The sequence below is a fragment of the Polypterus senegalus genome, chromosome 11, assembly GCF_016835505.1.
Source record: "Polypterus senegalus isolate Bchr_013 chromosome 11, ASM1683550v1, whole genome shotgun sequence".
Classification (NCBI taxonomy): Eukaryota; Metazoa; Chordata; class Cladistia; order Polypteriformes; family Polypteridae; genus Polypterus; species Polypterus senegalus.
The window spans coordinates 143,924,585-143,943,934 of record NC_053164.1 but is presented as its reverse complement, the minus strand read 5'-3'; the positions used below and the strand labels follow the sequence as shown (position 1 = coordinate 143,943,934).

At 38.3% G+C, this 19,350-nt stretch overlaps 1 protein-coding gene across 1 annotated transcript in view; it reads left to right on the top strand.

The window, feature by feature from the left end:
* The window catches only part of LOC120539561 (small integral membrane protein 29-like), an 84,457-nt gene extending 66,016 nt beyond the window's left edge, over window positions 1-18,441 (top strand). Inside the window, exons 4-5 of the mRNA XM_039769743.1 lie at window positions 2,207-2,303; window positions 16,835-18,441. Of these exons, the coding sequence (XP_039625677.1) occupies window positions 2,207-2,303; window positions 16,835-16,903 (166 nt within the window). The 3' untranslated portion in view covers window positions 16,904-18,441. The remainder of the gene's footprint in view (window positions 1-2,206; window positions 2,304-16,834) is intronic.
* Window positions 18,442-19,350: the final 909 nt, after the last annotated feature.

The following is a 19,350-nucleotide window of genomic DNA, read 5'->3' as shown; positions in this document are numbered from 1 at the left end:
ACAGTATGTCAGTGTAGACTCCATCACTGGTGGACAATATTTTGTATGCCACAAAGTATGTGAGGAATATTTCAGAATTGACTGTAAATTTCATTTGAATCTGTGAATTGGAGCTACTGTATATGGTCATACGGTACTTCTTATTCTGGTCGTGATTCTTCCTGCCATGTTTTTAATTAACTGTATAGTGGTTAGTGAAAGATTCAAATAGCCTGACCATAAAGGATTGCAGTATAGTAGCTAGTTAATGTTGTATTAAAAGATTATGCAGTATAATCATAATATTAATGAAAGTTAATATTGTGTTTGCAAGTTACATCTCCTAAAGCAAAGATAGAAAGGAAAAAAAGAATTGCTCTCAGTTGCCTGAAGGACAACCTGTGGATAGGAACGAGAGAGGACCTCTGAGGTTTTTGCCTGCTACGCCAAACCCATAGGAAAATTGTACTGCTCGAAGGTTGATCTTTGATGGCTCATAAGACTGAACAGAAATTCTCATGTATGTTTCATTTTAAGAATTGATTTTGTCACATAAACATATGTTTCTCCTAGAATTCTTTAGGATAAGCAGCTATAGACAAACAGGAGACATGAGACACAACTGACGTAAAAGGAGTCAAAATTGAGAATTTGCTTTTAAAAGCATGGTCTATTTTGTAAGATCTCCTTATAGCCTTCTTTTAATCTCTTTCAGCATTTCATGTTTTTTTATTTGTTATTGGACTGATGTCTTTAGTAATGGTGTCTTACAACATTTGAGATACAATCACTTACCTTTCTTTTGTTTTTCCAATTGGAGCATGGGGTGATGAAGTAACTTGCTCATGGAAACACAGTGGTGTCAGTGGCGGGATTTAAATCCACATCCCCAGGATTTGAAGTCCAAAGTCTTAGCCACTATGCCATAATGCATGCTTTTTCTTCCAGAATGAATATAGTCTAATTGGAGCAAAGCAATATAAATTAGAACAACTGATAGTATTATTCAGAAGCAAGGACTACATCTTTGTAATTATAGTATTTTATTACTACTACCTATACATTTCACCATATATTACTGAGCACAAAATGCAAATAACTTTCTAATTGCAAAAAAATGTCAGGACACTATCTGGACGATTTGAGGCCTTTGTGTGACTTTGCTAAGATCTCTACTGAAATTTAGGAGACACTGGTGAGACTACCAATACTCAGGAGAAAAATCTGAGAAGTGGAAGACAAAAGAAAATGTCTCCATTTTATTTCTTTCGATTCTCATTGTTGTCTAGGAGAAACCAAAAAGAAATTAAGAAGGAGATCTCCTTTTGATTTTTCTTTCCTATGGGAATACATTGTGAAATCTGTGTGATGGAATGATAAATGATATGATATGATCATCTCAACAAAGAATAAGGAATGAGAATCAGGAGGTCTGTAAAGTAGTAGTATGAATATGGGTAATTTAATTTTACTGTCTATGACATTAAGGAGACATTTTTCTTTAGACTTATCTCCTACATAACATTATTTATCATTTTCTCTACTTATTTTATTCTCAAAAAATGCTGCTTCAATATTTCTTGAGATTTTTCATGATCCTCAAGGTGCTGTGCTTGAACAGTTTTTCTAGGTTACCTGCATGTTTCTATAGCATTACCTTATATTCTCATGTGGCTTCATTTTACCACCCAATAACTGATGACACCAAAATTGAAAATTACTCCTAGTTGTAAAGCTTCTGTCTGTCTCAATAACACCAGCACTTGGATGAATGGAAACACTTCTGGCTAAATGTTAACGTGAATGAGCTGTTTCTTATGGCATTTCAACTCAAAGAGCTTGTCTCATACTTGTTTAATATTTGCTTTTGTTGACTTAAGTGTGATTTCAAGTGCTTGGCTACAGGTAACATCTAAGTAGGATACTCTCCAAGCTTCAGCTGTGACTTAATATACTGTGCATGATAATCATGTATAGGAAAGGAGACAAGATGCACCCTTGGCTGAGTGCAGTTCCTAATTGGGCTTGAATTAATACCAGTTGACTCTAGATCGAATATCTTCTGTTCTTACATGAACACGAGGAGCCCATGGCATGTTCAAACACATGTTGCACAGATAACGCTTCATCAAGACATCAAACTAGGAACTACACACTGTTAGACTGCAATGTAATCCACTTACCACCTTGCTCCATTGGGCTAATAATGAAATTATTTCTTTGACAGATTGGACCAGTTGCGGCACAAGCTAATTCCAGTGTATACTTACGACCCCAGTGAAGATTATGGAGATGATCTGGATAGCACAGATGAAGAGCTAATGGTAAGAGGCCTAGTTGTTGCTGGTTTAAAGATATTGTGGACGCTGGCCCGGACACACACAGACGGACATCGTTGTTTCACCCAAAACACTGTTTATTTACACTATTTACAAATAAAGTCACGTGCACCACAAACCCCAGTGCCTCTTGCACCACTTCCCCAATGTCCAGGCCTCACAGTCTTTGTGCCTTCCTGGCCGCCTCCCGTCCTCTCTGTCAGCTCCGTCCTCTTCCACCCGACTCTCTCCGATGACTGGTGTCCCCTGTCGTCTTCCCCGGTATATTCAGGCACTGGGGCGCCGCCTAGCGGTGGCCACGGGTCCCTACAGGGCTGGGCTTCCAAGCCCTTCACCCGAGGCCCCCAACATAACCAGGGCGGACGCCTTCAGGTCTGGAGGAGGCACAAGCCCTCCTCCGGTCCTCCTGGGCGTCCCGGCCGGGCTCCAGCCCCGGCCGTGTACCACAATATCTATTTCCCGGTAAAATGAAACAAAAGTTTTATTTCTATAGATTTTTAGTGTAGGTACGACTGTATTGTGCTGAGATTGCTGTACTATCACTGGCCTTAGTTAACTGTGGCAGCAAGAAACATTCGCAATTTTGAAATAATTTTAGTCTGATAAAACTGACTGTGCAGTAGTGGGAGTTAGTCTGGGTCTCCATCAGAAGAGAACTAATTAATGGTCCTTCCAAAGACCATTAATCATTACTTGTTTTTGTGGGTGACAGTCCACCACACCTCAGGATGTTCTAAAAATTGAAAGATGAATGTTGCACTAAGTGTAAGATATGATTATATTATGGTTTGTTAGAGCAGAGGTTATTAATTGCATAGTGAAATTATCATTAACTTAAAAAATATTCTGACTTGTTTTATACCAACAGATTTTAGTGTGATTATTCAGCGTTCCTGTGATGTTATTTAGGACTGAGAGTGAAAGTAAAGTTTCTCCTGGGTAGTTGAATGACTCTGTTCCATCTGAATTTCAAAGACACAGATAGAGAGAAAGCACTTTATTGTCATTTTACTTCTGTACAATGACATTTAATTAACATCTCTGCCTTTACCGGAAGTATATGTAAAAGGTAGATATACAAATAGACATAAGCATTACAAATAGTTACACAGAAATTACAATAAAATGGCTATTGAAAAGAGCACAATATATTAATAATGTGTAAGTTACATTATGTATAAGCAGTATGTTTGACAGTTTGCAATGTAATGCCCAGAAGTAATATAACCAATAAACTGTTTTACTTAAATAGCAGCTTCTTTGCCAGTAACAATGTATAAGTCCTTGGATGTTCAACTTTGTGAATGCACATCTGTATTTTGTGTATGTTTGCATGTGTGTGTGTGTGTGTGTGTTAGCTGTCCATAGTTGAACCAAAGGGTGTGTCTGGCAGACTTTGAGGCGGAGAAAGGGAGATGGACAAAAAAAATCCTTAGTCTGTTAGTCCAGGATCTGATTGCCTTGTGTTGCTCTCCTGATAGTAATGGGTTCAGTAGATGAAGGCATCGATGTGTTGCATTCCCAGCGATGGCTGTAGTCTTATTCCTCCATTGGCTAGTGTAGACACTGTTCATGTATGGATGGATGACCCCAGTGATCTGTTGGGCAGCCTTCACCACACGAAGCAGGCTATTACGTCTTTTAACTATGCTGCCAACATACCACACAGATGAACTATAGGCCAGAATACTTTCAACAGTGCTATGATAAAAGTTCTTCAAGCTGTTGGGGTAAACAGGCTTGTCTCAACTTCTTGAAAAAATGCAGATGTTGTTGGGTTTTCCCAATTATGTAATATTAAGAGATCATGTGAGATCCTTTGATAAGCAGACTCCCAGGAGATGCCCTTTTACAGATTTTCCCCTAGCCTTGTCCCTACCCCATGCCTACACATTTTTTAAGCATCTTATTGATTTTATTAAAATCAAATAACGTTCCATACAAGCAAGTCAAGTTTAACAAAACTAAGTTCGAAACAAATCAACCCCCACCCATGAGAAAGAGAGCTAGGCCAACAGAGTAAAACTTTTAACTAGCAAAAATAAGTGAACAGATAAATTAATAAATGAATAAAAATAAATAGAATAAAAAAGAGGAGAGAGAATCCACTTCCTCAATTTAAATGCTTATTCCAAAATGTTATTGATTAGATTCTGCCAGGTTTTGAAAACGTTTTGTACAGATCCTTTAAGTGAGAATGGTTTTTTTTCCAATTTCAGATAATATATAACATCAGTTTACTCACTGCCTTAACAGAGTTGGGTTAGGATTCTTCCAGTTGAGCAAGATAAGTCTACGTGCCAATAGTGAAGTAAAGGCAATGACATTTTGTTTGTCCTTCTCCACTTTAAGCCCATCTGGAAGAACACCAAACGCAGCTGTTAGTGGATTAGGAGGGATTGTGACACCAAGGCTGTCTACATTTTTTATATTGCATTAAAATCGGGAATGGGCAGGCAGGTGCTGAATTCATGTTAAGAAAGGCGCAAAAGATGAAATTAATTAATCAAGCACATGAATTTAAATAATACACTCAACGTTTGCTGCTTTGATTTCAGAGTCTGTAACTTACAGTTCTCAAAGTGATAAATAATAACTCCACATATGCTGCTTCAATTATAAAACAAGAGGCACAAATGGCTCAAAAGTACTAGTTAGAGAATAAGCAGCAGGTTTCTGTTTTTTGTCTCTGAATTTTGTCCTATCAAAATATCAGACATAAACTCAAGTTTGCACCACGTCTGTTAATTCATCGATAGCTATGGATTCATGATCATCTTAAATGACACCATCGGTCATACAAGTATGAATACTCTCTGACCAGACATGAACATGATGTGCAGCAGTTGAAACTAACATATATAATAACATTATTCATTGACTAGCTGTTCTACCAGTCTCAGAACACTATCAGCACAGACATCAGCGTTAACATTTGCAGTGCCGTGTCTGTTATATGCCATTTGGAATGGGATTACTAAAAGCAGTGTTAATGTTTTGTGATGCACCGCCTATTGGAATGACAAATTAAATAAATTTTATCACTAATAATGTGATGTGTCAATTTTTGCAATGACAGAGACACAGCAACAAGACAGACTCACAGACAGGCACATCAACATTTATCATTTTAGTAAGACTGATTTATTACTAGTAAGAGCCAATAAAATGTCAATAACCCATTTTTCTAATACTTCCACGCCACTGATGACTTTATTGTGCTTAACCAATAACCTGGGGCCTCATGTATAAACGGTGCGTACGCACAGAAATGTTGCGTAAGAACTTTTCCACGTTCAAATCGCGATGTATAAAACCTACACTTGGCGTAAAGCCACGCACTTTTCCACGGTACCTCATACCTTGTCGTACGCAAGTTCTCCGCTCGGTTTTGCAGACTGGCGGCACCCAGCGTCAAAGCAATGCTACTGTTCCTGTGTGATTACTCATTATTTTCCTGACGCAGTTTTATAAATACACTGAAACTGACCGCATATTGTTTATTAGTGTAACGCATCTGATTGTAATTAACTTGTAACAATAAAATGGTCCCGGGAATAGCCATAGTATTCCAAATACCATAACTGCTTTAGTGTTGTTACTCTCACTTCTTCTTCTTCTTCTTTCAGCTCCTCCCGTAAGGGGTTGCCACAGTGGATCATCTTTTTCCATATAACTCTCACTGCACCACTCGGAGTATTTATATCACTGTATTTGAGTGTGAATCACAGCAGCAGCTGATCGGAAAGAGAATTATCGGTATACAGCTTCAAGGACACGCTGTCTCAGCCACTGCAAAATGTTTTAAAGCCTTTCCTGTACGGACCTCGCGGTTCAGAAACAGTTTAATCCCAAGAACTATAAACGCACTCAATCTATTGCTCCTTGTAGAACGGTTTGTACTTATAAGTACAATCACCCCACTGTAAACTTGCACTACAGTTATAATATCGCACAACCTGAGCCACTTTATAAAGCGCGTATTTACATATGATGACGATATCATTTTTAAGGTGAAATGCAGCAAAATATGTTTATTAAGATAAAACTTTAACTTCATTTAAATAATCTATATTCTTCACTGGGAGTGTCGTGAAGGATGGAATAATTAAACATGTACTACAAAGATATTTCGATGTTCTTTAAACGTTTTAAAGAATTGGCGCTAAGCTTACAGATGGCTTAACTTCTATTACAGAGCTGATTGTATGGCGATCGGTTACTTGGGGAAAGAAAAGCAAGGACTGCAGTGACGGCTACGCCAATATATATTGAATATAAAACAGAAAGAGAAAATAACAATACAGCTAAAAACGTAGCGACAAATTTCGGCAAAAGTTAAATGCTTGTGTCATGAGCACGAGGCGGCTATGCAGTGTCTGTAACGAACGTGGCCATCCACTGTGCATAAGCTACCTTACTGACATTGGCGGGCGAAAGAGCCACCTATTCTTCCTCTGCCCAGTGCCACCACAAGCCTAGAGCCGCCCCTGAGTACTGCTGCAATAAATTATTTCATCGAAGTGAAACCCATGGTTAATAACGTGTTTTAACTCCTATCATCATAAAAATGATATCACGTATACATCTCAGTATTTTAGTTATTCAGAGAGCTGTAATATCACGAATGTAATGGATTCTGTGTCCAGTTGGAGGAAGAGAAAGCGGAAGCAAATAGTGATTCACACACATAGAGGAAAAGATCAAATACAAAACAAAGCATTTAACGTGCTACTTTAATTACGATGTGATTTGAGAAACTGGTTAAATAAACGATTTTAAGATGAAGTTTATGCTGTTCTACTTTAATGACAAAATAAACTACGTGATTAAAGTGGAAATGTCGAGATTGAAGTTGACATTTCGTGCTTTTTCCCCACTGTGTGCCTTTTTTCCTCTGTACCCTAATAAGCTATAATATGACACTCAGACAGTGGGCTACAACTTGCTTTTTCACGCCTTTAATATGTGACTTCTTTTTTATTTCCGGCACTGTGCGATTTTGTGAACATGAGCTTTCAAGTTTCTCCAACACGCTATGTCACTCGATCAACTTCCTTTTGTTGATTATACCACGGTTTATTTGAACAAATAGTATGTTTTTCCTTTGCCTCCACTTGGTATTCGCTGAAATTCTTATATTTTCCCATTGTCTTTTCACAGAAGGCTGAGCTTAAGGGCGATTTATATTCATTTGCATGTTCAAAGAGGCGGAATTCTGGGAGGAGTTGGGGCGTTACATAAAGCGCGTGCACGAGCGTTACTTTTCACGCTGATCGGGATTTATGTAGCGGAAGAACGTGGAAGCTGGAGTACGCACAGATTCCTGCATCTGGATTTTTCTGTGCGTAAGCACATTTCGGCTTTTGTGCTTACGCCATGTTATAGTGCGAGTTCTACGCACGGCGTTATACATGAGGCCCCTGGAGAGAAGCACTTGCTGTTCATTCATGTCTAGTTTATGAATGGGTGAGAATTTTCCTGCTGTGAATGAAGTTAGCTTTGAAGTCCTTGATTTTTCTAGTGCCAGCCCTCATACTATGGTGAATAAGATTAATTGAAAGTGCCATGTTTCTTAAGATCTTGGTACCTCACATAGTTGTTTATGACTATTTCCTTGTAGATCACTTTAACATTTTGGCAGTAGGTGCGAATCTACAATCAAACTAATGAAGCTTAAGCTTTGGAGCCCCAAAAGTGACTTTAATCTACATTGCTTAAAAATTTGGCATACCATACTTTAGATGTTAAAGCGTTTGCTTAAGCAGGGGGACTGATATTTAAACTTTGAGCTTGATGTGGAAGTACGAGTTTTCTGGTGTTATGAAGGTCGTGCAGTATATAGGAGACTGAGTAAGAAACAATGGAGGATTGAAAGTGAAATAAAGTGAATAAGCTGAAGCACTCACGCTACGGCCTCAGACTAAAAGGCAGTAATTAAGGTCACTCGTTTGGTGTCTGTCTGTTTTTGTGCATTTTTAAAAATTTCCCTATTTATGAAGCCTTCCTTGATTTTTTTTTTAATTATAACCCCATTATGTAGCTGCTTTATTCCTTTTATTCTTAGTTCCTGACACTGTCAGAGCAGCCACTTTATAATTACATGCAAAGGGTAAAGTGCCCCACTTAGTGTTGAAATATTGCGGTTAATTTTGACATTTGCCATGATCTGTTAATGCTGCCTTGCCTTTTTTATTTAAATTTTCTTGGTGAAGGAGGAATGCTTAAGGTTTTTATCTTTATTGACACACAGTTAAATGTCATCCTACAGAAATGATAACCTAAAAGAAAACAGATGACTGATTGACTCACTCACCTTTCTGGCAGCGGTAGCTCTGCTCATTTTAGGATATAATGTTATTCCATGATGTCTGCTCCTTTATGTTTCTATACAGTTTGGAATGTTAATACATTTAGTGCACATGAGCCGGCTCTTGTTGATACTGAACCATCCTGGAGGGTAAAAACATTTTGGCAACACATGCTCATTCCATTTAGTCCTGCACATTTTTTTGCTTCTTCTTTTTTTTAATTGCAGGGATTACACACAATTGTGGTATTACCATGGAAATTTTCAAGAAATTAAACAAAAGAGAATAGAATACTATTTGTTCTTGTATCAAATTATTAGTATCTTCTTGAAATATATAACCTTTGCAGTTTTTCAACTTTTTTCTTTCCTTCCTTCCTTCCTTCCTTCAGGATAACCACACTTACAGTGGATGACACGTTATCAAATGACGCAGGGGTGGTAATGCATTTATAATCTTGAAATATACGGAAGATGAGTGCTTATTTCTTTCCAACAATGCTTTTTTCAGTAGCATCCATCAGTTTGTTTTCTGATTTTCCTATTGCAGGTTTATAGCGTCCTTATTTTCTTGAATACACTGTCCAATTACATTTTTACTTACGTGTGCTAATCAACGTGCAACATGTCTTCACTCTCTGGCGCCATGATTAGTGAGTACGACTAGCATACCTTGAAACATCTATCTTTCTTACCTAAAAACTCAAAACACTACAGGATAATAGGTTGCAGATGCCCAACCTGGTAGTCTTGGATGCAAGGCAGTGATGAGCTGAGAATGAAATTCTAGTTTATTAAAAGATACATTTGTGCACACCCTGTCATTTCATACCATTCTTATTTAGAAGCACCAATGAACCCAGCTATCAATTCTTTTGAACCTGGTATTAAAATGAAGTACCAGAAGAAAGCTCGTAAGGATATGAAAACAATTTTGGCAGTCCACACAGACAGTGATGATGCTGGAATTTAAAACTTAGTAGCTGTGTTAACTACTATGCCATCATAACACCCATTTTCAGTTTTAAAATAAATAATTAGGTGAGATTTTTCTGCAGGAATAATCCACTGTTTATTTTAATTAAATATACAGTGTTTTGTAATATTAAACATAAAAAGAAAATTACTTTAGATAGAAGTATTTTCCTATATATATACTAGAGGGTTTGCCCCCCTGCTTGCTTCGCTCATGCACTACATGCCAGCCACTTCACGTCTCTGCTGCTGTGAAGAGGGGTGCTGAAGGCTCCTCTAGGAGACTCGGTCACTCCTCCAAAACCCCCTTTTAAATGGTGATACATTGGGAAACAAATACAGTTTTATTTTTTACCTCCACTTTGCTCGATCAGCTGCTGGATTGCTGCAACCGTGCTGCGTGATCTGCATCTTGTGTGGTGCCTGTATAGCAGCTGTCCTACTCTTTGTCTTTAATTTCCGGTGCCAGGCATGGTTAAATCTTTTGGCACAAAGTCTCATCTCACAGGACGTGAGTTTTTAATATTTTTTAGTTTATAATTTAAAAACGGAATAAGAATCTGAAAATCTAACAACATCACATTAAAGTTCGATAAATTCTGAAAAGAATGATACCAAACTTATATACGTTGGTTTTATAATAAGCTGATTTAAAGAGTGACATAAAAACATCACATAAAATGGTTACACTTTTTGGCTTAGGATTTTGTATATAGAGAGAAGATTACAGAATAAAAATACTGTCAGCAGCACAAAGACTTATAAAACACGTTTGTTCGTGAAAAGGATAGATAAATAAACAAGAACAACAATAAAGTATAGCTGTGCTGTTGGGGGTCTAACTGAAACTGTCTTTCCATCTGCACCCATTTCCCTCTCTCTTCCTGTCTTACTGACTCTGTGTCTTCTCTCCCATTATGTGTGTGTGGTCATTAAGTGCCTTTATTGGTGTGGAGACTTTCATAATAGTCAAAAACACATTTTGAGGAACTGGATATCATTACAAATACCTTTACAAAGTGAGTTTGGTGAACAACATGGGTCTAGGGAACAACTAGGAAGTTCCATTTTAGAAATTAAAGTGATGACTTTCTGTTTTGTTACCAAATTAAAATTATTTAAGTGGTGTGTGCCAGGTGAGACTGCGTTTGTTAAAAGTATTAAGTTTGTGAGGTGATACTGAGGTCTACTCTCAATTTTCTCATCAAAGAAGTTCATAAAGTCTGCACTGTTAATGTCTGCTGGTAATATGGATTGTAGTTTCAAACTCCTGTTTGTTAGATTGGCCACTGTTCTAAACTGAATACAAGGACGAATCTGTTAATCTAGAACGGTTGTCCAAGGGGACATAAAGAGAGCTTTTTTATAATTTTTAACACTGTCTGTCCATTCATTTTGGAAGAACCGTGCTTTTGTTGCTTTCCATCTACTCTCCATTTTTTGACATTCAAGATTAAGAGCTCCAGTACTCTTATTAGACCAGAGAGAGTTTCTATGCACTTTAATTACTTTTATTTTAATGGGAGCTACAGCATTCAAGGCCTCTTTCAAAGTCACGTTATAATTTAATGTTACCTGATCTAAATTGTTTTCCACAATTATGCTCGAGTTTCTCAAAGTATCTTCAAATTCTGATGCCGAGTTTAATTTAAATGTTGCATTATCCTTGGTTTAGTCTGAGAGTATATTGGTAAGGGCAAAACCAAATCAAATGAAATTAAGTATTGATCAGAAATAGTTTAATTGACTAATATTTAAATGTTGAATCTCAACTCTATAAGTAATAAGTAGATGAAATGTGTGGTTATGACTATGAGTTGGGCCATTGACAATCTGGCAAAAGCCTACTTAGTTCAAGAAATAAATAAAACATTTGCTAAAAGTGTCAGTTTCCACATCAGAGTATATATTAAAATAATCAACATGCTTGATCATAATTTGGATAAAAGGCTGTCATTTATTAATGAACAATGAACATGGCCCTGGTGACCTGTAGACGAATACCACAATTGCGCTGAAATCTGTTTTAATAACTAATACAAGTGGCACAAAGGATATAAACTCACCGTAAATTGTTGGAATTAATTTCTAGTTCTTCACACAGAATTATTCCAAGGCCACCACCTCAACCAGTATTTCTTGATTTATGAAAAAAGGTATCATCATTTGGTGATGCCACAGCTAAGGGTATAGTGCCAAATTTACTAAGACACAAAACATATTTTGCACTTAATATAATATCATTTACCAAGCAGCTTTATTTCCAAAAGGATGACTCTTTACTGGTTATTGTTTTATTTTGAATTAAATTACTAACACAGGTACCCCTAGTGGAGAATGTAATTTTACCTCTGAGTCAATTGTGGTCTTTTATTTAATTATCAAGTGATTTTGGATTTTCCACCAAGACTAAATTTACAAGATGCCCCACAACAGGGATTCTGGGTAGCAGATACAGGATAGCATCATGTGGAATAAACAACATCCTGTGATTTACAATCACAAGGCTGCAGCCTGGATGGTCCTCTGATCAGTCAGCCCGGCAGTTTTGCTGCCATATTTTAGAGTAAAACAAAAGATCCCCTACTGTTAGGATGAAGACTATCTCTCTTGAAAAATCCACGCCTTTCCCAAAAATCATGCCAGTTATTCATAAAGCCTGTGCTTGTATTTGTACACCTGGGGCCTCATGTATAACGCCGTGCGTAGAACTCGCACTATAACATGGCGTAAATACAAAAGCCGAAATGTGCTTACGCACAGAAAAATCCAGATGCAGGAATCTGTGCGTACTCCAACTTCCACGTTCTTCCGCTACATAAATCCCGGTCAGCGTGAAAAGTAACGCTCTGCACGCGCTTTATGTAACGCCCCAAATCCTCCCAGAATTACGCCTCTTTGAATATGCAAATGAATATAAATCGCCCTTAAGCTCAGCCTTCTGTGAAAAGACAATGGGAAAAGCACGGGGGAAAATATAAGAATTTCAGCGAATACCAAGTGGAGGCAAAGGAAAAACATACTATTTGTTCAAATAAATCGTGGTATAATCAACAAAAGGAAGTTGATCGAGTGACAAAGCGTGTTGGAGAAACTTGAAAGCTTACGTTCACAAAATCGCACAGTGCCGGAAATAAAAAAAGAAGTCACATATCAAAGTTGCCGTGAAAAGTTGTAGCCCAATGTCTGAGTGTCATATGAAAGCTTATTAGGGTACAGAGAAAAAAAGGCACACAGTGGGGAAAAAGCACGAAATGTCAACTTCAATCTCGACATTTCCACTTTAATCACGTAGTTTATTTTGTCATTAAAGTAGAACACCATAAACTTCATCTTAAAATCATTTAATTAACCAGTTTCTCAAATCACATCGTAATTAAAGTAGCACGTTAAATGCTTTGTTTTGTATTTGATCTTCTATGTGCCTATGTGTGTGAATCACTACTTGCTTCTTAAACCGGCTCTCTTCCTCAAACTGGACACAGAATCCATTACATTCGTGATATTACAGCTCTCTGAATAACTAAAATACTGAAATGTATACGTGATATAATTTTTATGATGATAGGAGTTAAAGCACGTTATTAAACATGGGTTTCATGGCGCAGTGATTGTGTGCGACCTTCGATGAAATAATTTATTGCAGCAGTACTCAGGGGCGGTTCTAGGCTTGTGGTGGCACTGGGCAGAGGAAGAATCGGTGGCTCCTTAAGCCGCCAATGTCAGTAATGTAGCTTATGCACGGTGGATGGCCACGTCCATTGCAGACACTGCATAGCCGCCTCGTGCTCATGACACAAGCATTTAACTTTTGCCGAAATTTGTCGCTGCGTTTTTAGCTGTGTTGTTATTTTCTCTTTCTGTTTTATATTCAACTAGCAAAATACCCGCGCTTCGCAGCGGCGAAGTACTGCATTAAAATTTTTATTAAGAAGAAAATTAAACCTTTTTGAAATGAGGGAAAATATGCCAATAATTATTTGTTTAGGATCTCTTTGTATACCATGTTGTCAGTTCGGCGCTCCGGTTGTAACATGACCAAGCTGTGTGCTGAGCTTACTCTTGAGCATGTAACTTACAGTTGGCCATGTGAACAGTAATCTTGTCTCAAATCTCACAGCTTGGATTGCTGCTGTCAGAATCGGTTTGAGTTTCATGGTTTGTTTCAATTACGACAGTATTTGTAGGACTTGTGTTGAAGAGACATTCGGCATCTATCAAGCGTTGTAAGCACACAACCGGTTTCATCGATAAAATCACATCCAGCTTTTGAGAGTTTAAACATTCATAAACATCAAAGTGTCCACTACTGAAATCATCACCTGTCAAACTAAGATGTTTAAGAGGCATTGGCGGTTTCGAAAGGTGTAAAATATTTGGCCATTTCGGTACACTTGAAAGCGACAACCGAACAATTCAGCGGCAGCCATCAACTCACATGCAGAACTATAGGTGAAGGGCTTAAGCATTTCACTCTTCTAGTGCTCCTGTGCAGTATAATTATCTCCTGTACCGTCATCAGTCCACACCTTGAACCTGTCCCAGTCATTCAATACATAAGACAGAATGTTCCTCCGGATATCAAGAGTGAGCCTGATATGGCCATGCAATATGTAACAAAGAGAATGGAAAAGGTAGGTGGTATCTCCGGGCATGGAAACCACTTCGTAAGTGACAGTTCTTTGATTGATAGTGATCATCTCGATAGACATGGTAATGGGGGATGGAACGATAAAGGAAATGGGTACCTGAGCAATGTAAAGTAAGTCTAAAATACCTACACAATAACTATAATTGTAATAAACACACGATAAAACAGCGGAGAAGCCGTGGATTAAACAAAAAGGCTGTAGTTATCAGTAGGGAGACGTGAATACCGTGGCGAAGCAAGGAAGGGAATGTAGAGACCGGAGCGACGGACGGCCTTATACAGGCAGGCAGCCAACAATGTGGGAGGCGTTGGGATGGGGGACCCAATGCCACCTCACACGGTGACTGAGGTGCAGGCTATGGACGTATATATGTACATAAGTAGGATTAAGTTAGCGTTGGGAACCTGTGTACCGAATTTCTTGAAGATGGGCCCATAAGTAACAAAGACTGGCGGCCGACAGTGGCATCATACCACCGAAACAAGTGCGTACATTGGTTTCGGTTAGTTCAGGGAAGCCGCCTACCAAATTTCGAGAAGATGGGGCCATAAATAAGAAAGTTCAACATGGTGGACGTTGCTGACCGTTATGACCATTATGCGTGGAATTTCGAAATGAAACCTGCTTGACTTTTGTAAGTAAGCTGTAAGGAATGAGCCTGCCAAATTTCAGCCTTCTACCTACACGGGAAGTTGGAGAATTAGTGATGTTGGAAAGTTCAATATGGCGGCCGACAGTGGTGTCATACCAACGAAATAAGTATGGATATCGGTTTCCGTTAAAAGTTCAATATGGCGGCCGACAGTGGCATCATATCACCGAAATAAGTACAAAATTTCAGCCTTCTACCTACATGGGAAGTTGGAGAATTAGTGACGTTGGAAAGTTCAATATGGCGGCTGACAGTGGCGTCATACCACTGAAATAAGTATGTACATTGGTTTCGGTTAGCGCAAGGAAGCCGCCTACCAAATTTCGTGAAGATGGGGCCATGAATAAGAAAGTTCAATATGGCGGACGTTGTTGACCGTTATGACCGTTACGCATAGAATTTTAAAATGAAACCGCTTAACTTTTGTAAGTAAGCTGTAAGGAATGGGCCTGCCAAATTTCAGCCTTCTACCTACACGGGAAGATGGAGAATTATTGACGTTTGGAAAATTCAATATGCCGGCCGACAGTGGCGTCATACCACCGAAATAAGTATGTACATCGGTTTTGGTTAGTGCAGGGAAGCCACCTTCCAAATTTCGTGAAGATGGGGCCATAAATAAGAAAGTTCAACATGGCGGACGTTGTTGACCGTTATGACCGTTACGACCGTTACGTGTAGAATTTCGAAATGAAACCTGCTTAACTTTTGTAAGTAAGCTGTAAGGAATAAGCCTGCCAAATTTCAGCCTTCTACCTACATGGGAAGTTGGAGAATTAGTGATGAGTCAGTGAGTGAGTGAGTGAGTCAGTGAGTCAGTCAGTCAGTGAGGGCTTTGCCTTTTATTATTATAGATATATATTGGCGTAGCCGCCACTTTTCTTTCCCCAAATACCCAATCACCACACAATCAGCTCTGTAATAGAAGTTAAGCCATCTGTAAGCTTAGAGCGCCGATTCTTCAAAACGTTTAAGGAACATTGAAATATCTTCGTAGTACATGTTTAATTATTCTATCATTCACGACACTCCCAGTGAAGAATATAGATTATTTAAATGAAGTTAAAGTTTTATCTGTATAATATAATAAACATATTTTGCTGCATTTCACCTTAAAAATGATATCGTCATCATATGTAAATATGCGCTTTATAAAGTGGCTCAGGTTGTGCGATATTATAACTGTAGTGCAAGTTTACAGTGAGATGATTGTACTTATAAGTACAAACAGTTCTACAAGGAGCAATTGATTGAGTGCGTTTATAGTTCTTGGGATGAAACTGTTTCTGAACCGCAAGGCCCGTACAGGAAAGGCTTTGAAACGTTTTGCCGTGGCTGAGACAGCGTGTTCTTAAAGCTGTATACCGATAATTCTCTTTCCGATCAGCTGCTGCTGTGATTCACACTCAGATACAGTGATATAAATACTCTGAGTGGAGCAGTGAGAGTAATATGGAAAAAGAGGATCCGCTGTGGCAACTCCTAACAGGAGGAGCTGAAAGAAGAAGAAGTGAGAGTGAGAGCAGTGAGAGTAACAACACTAAAGCAGTTATGGTATATGGAATACTATGGCTATTCCCTGGACCATTATATTGTTACAAGTTAATTACAATCAGATGCGTTACACTAATAAACAATATGAGGTTAGTTTCAGTGTATTTATAAAGCCACGTCAGGAAAATAAGGTGTAACCAAACAGGAACAGTAGCATTGCTTTGACGCTGGGTGCCGCCAGTCTGCAAAACAGAGCGGAGAACTTGCGTACGACAGGGTATGAGGTACCGTAGAAAAGTGCGTGGCTTTACGTCAAGTGTAGGTTTTATACATCGCTATTTGAACGTGGAAAAGTTCTTATGCAACATTTCTGTGCATACGCACCGTTTATACATGAGGCCCCTGCTCTCTAACCTTTTTTTGTTTCTTTCAGGAGCCTTTTAATAAGGATGAACAACAGTTTAATGGTCGGCTGTTACTAAGAAACAGTATTAGCGCCTGATGATGAAGATGTGCTGCAGGGAGCCTGACTTCCAAAACCTGACTGTCAAAGAAGTGTAAAACAGCAGCATGGCCATGTCATTGAGCCCTCAGCACACAAGCATGTGGATTTGGATTTCATTTTAATCATAACTGTACAACTTTTGTTGCATTCACCTATTTATTCATTTTCCATACCAATAAGTTAAGAATTTGACCCAAATGTGGCAGCATTTTAGTCCCAGTAGTTAGAAATACTGTACTTTTTTGTTGCTTGCATTTCGCTAATGCATGTCCTTAATTACAGCTTAAAGAATGCACTTGGCTGCCTTTGTCCATCCACCCTTTTCTGTTCTTCAATCCAATAAGTAATTTTTATAGCTACCAATTATGGCTGCTTTCATTTCTTTCCAATGATGTGTTCATAATGCCTTAACAGAAAGTAATTGTCCACACTTATTCTAAATGTGATAAATTATAGATCAGTTTATCTGCTGAGCAGCTACATCAACATTTGTTAGGACTTTGCTGCCTCTGACCCACTCATGACTTACACTTAACTTCTTCTCTAATCCTCTTTGAAAGGTGGGCTGCTTATGGGAAAGGATTACTTGACAGGTTTAAAAAAGGTTAAATTCAATTTATGGCAATGCTTATGGCTAGAACCATCTTGGTGGTTCCAGATGATGAAATGATGAAAAAAGAGGAGCAGAGGTTGTTAATTGACAAAAGAAATTAATTAACTAATTAATACAACAGAGCAAGAGAGGATGTGATATGGAAAATTTATAGAAGTATAGAATAGTCCAAATTAGGGTGAATGACAAAAACAAATAATAGAACATAAATAATAAATTTCTACACCAGAGAGGAAGACCCGAAAGAAGAAACTTGCATGACAATTGTAGTAACCAGACTCAGAGCTCAAGCAGAATGACCCAGCTTTTATAGTTGATTGACAGACTCCCAGAGTACTTCAGGTCCAGGGATTGTCTTGTATTTAACATCATAATCGAATTTAAAGGCCATTTTCCTACCTTGGAGTGAGAGCTTCTGGGGCACGACCTACAGAAACAGTGCCTTCTGGGATCCCTAACCCAAAACCATCAACAGTCAGAGGGACACTTTAAGTCTACATTTTTGGTTGTTGATGGGTCCTTCTCTTGTTCTCTATCTATTTAAACACCCTTCCACCTTTAGTAATCTGTTACAAAAAATGAAATGTTTTCAAAACTGTTCACTTTTTAGATAAATTATGGACACATAGCTATGAAATTTACAAAAATAACACATGTTAGGATGGGTTTAGTTTCTACAAAATGTTCACATTATATAATAGCATGACATTCTCAAATCCACCAATTCAGGGTCAGCTTCTAGGGCCTAAGTCCATTCTAGCAGCACAGGTCTTAGGGCAAGAAACAACTCTTGACCACCTGTTTCATAGTTTGATTTAATGTAGCTGTCATTTTTGTTTTTAAAAAGCAATGTGAACAAGAACTGATAAGCTATTTGAGCAAGTTGGCTGGTCCTCAATAAAAACTTTCACTTAAATTTCAATTCAATGTATGTACTGTATGCTCTTGCTTGGTTGGTTGTAGGAGTGTTAAGGGTGTGACCTGCTGCTTCAGGTGCGTGAAGTTTGGGGTTTGAAGAAGAATCACAAGAAAGCTGCATTCCGAATCATGCCTGTCCATGTGTCTACATCATTTGTCCCATGAAAGTTTATGTTTCACAACTCAATTGCTGAGTCAATATAAGGTGCACATTTGAATACTGTATCCACTGTCTTTAAGAGTGATTAATGGTTGTTGTGCATACACAGACAGATCAAAGTGTCACCTTTCACTTTTCTGGTGATTGACCTCATGGTGGCTCTAGATAGGACCAGTGACTCAACTAGCACCCATTACTAACTTGAGTGTACAATTCCTATACCTGATTTCAAGCATTTGGGCCAAATATCCCAATATGGCTGAGGTTTTTTTTTTTTACTATGTTAACTGTAATGACAGGATTTGTTTAGACATTTTCCAAATACATGGCTATAAGGATCCCTGTGACACTTAAGAGATTCTACCACTCCAAGTCCATGATCTTAGGGGATCTTAAGAACACAATCATTGATTCAAATAGCAGAGATAAGGATGGATGAACTTTAAACCATGTCAGCCAAATACACTGTAAAAGAGAGAGAGGACAAAAACCATATAAAAAGTGAGGGCACATGGGTAACCTCATTGAATGAGTTTTATATTGTACTATGGCTAAAATCTTATGCAGAAGTCTTTGTCACAGTAATGTGACTTCCTCCTTTGCTGGCTATAAAATGACCAAAACTTCCTGTCACATGCATACCTTTATGGTGGGTGTTATGACCACTCTTTTGAGATATTCATACAGCTAAATTCCATCCTTTTTCAAATTAGAATCTTGGAGACCAGCTTGGCATGGGTGTACAATTCTCCA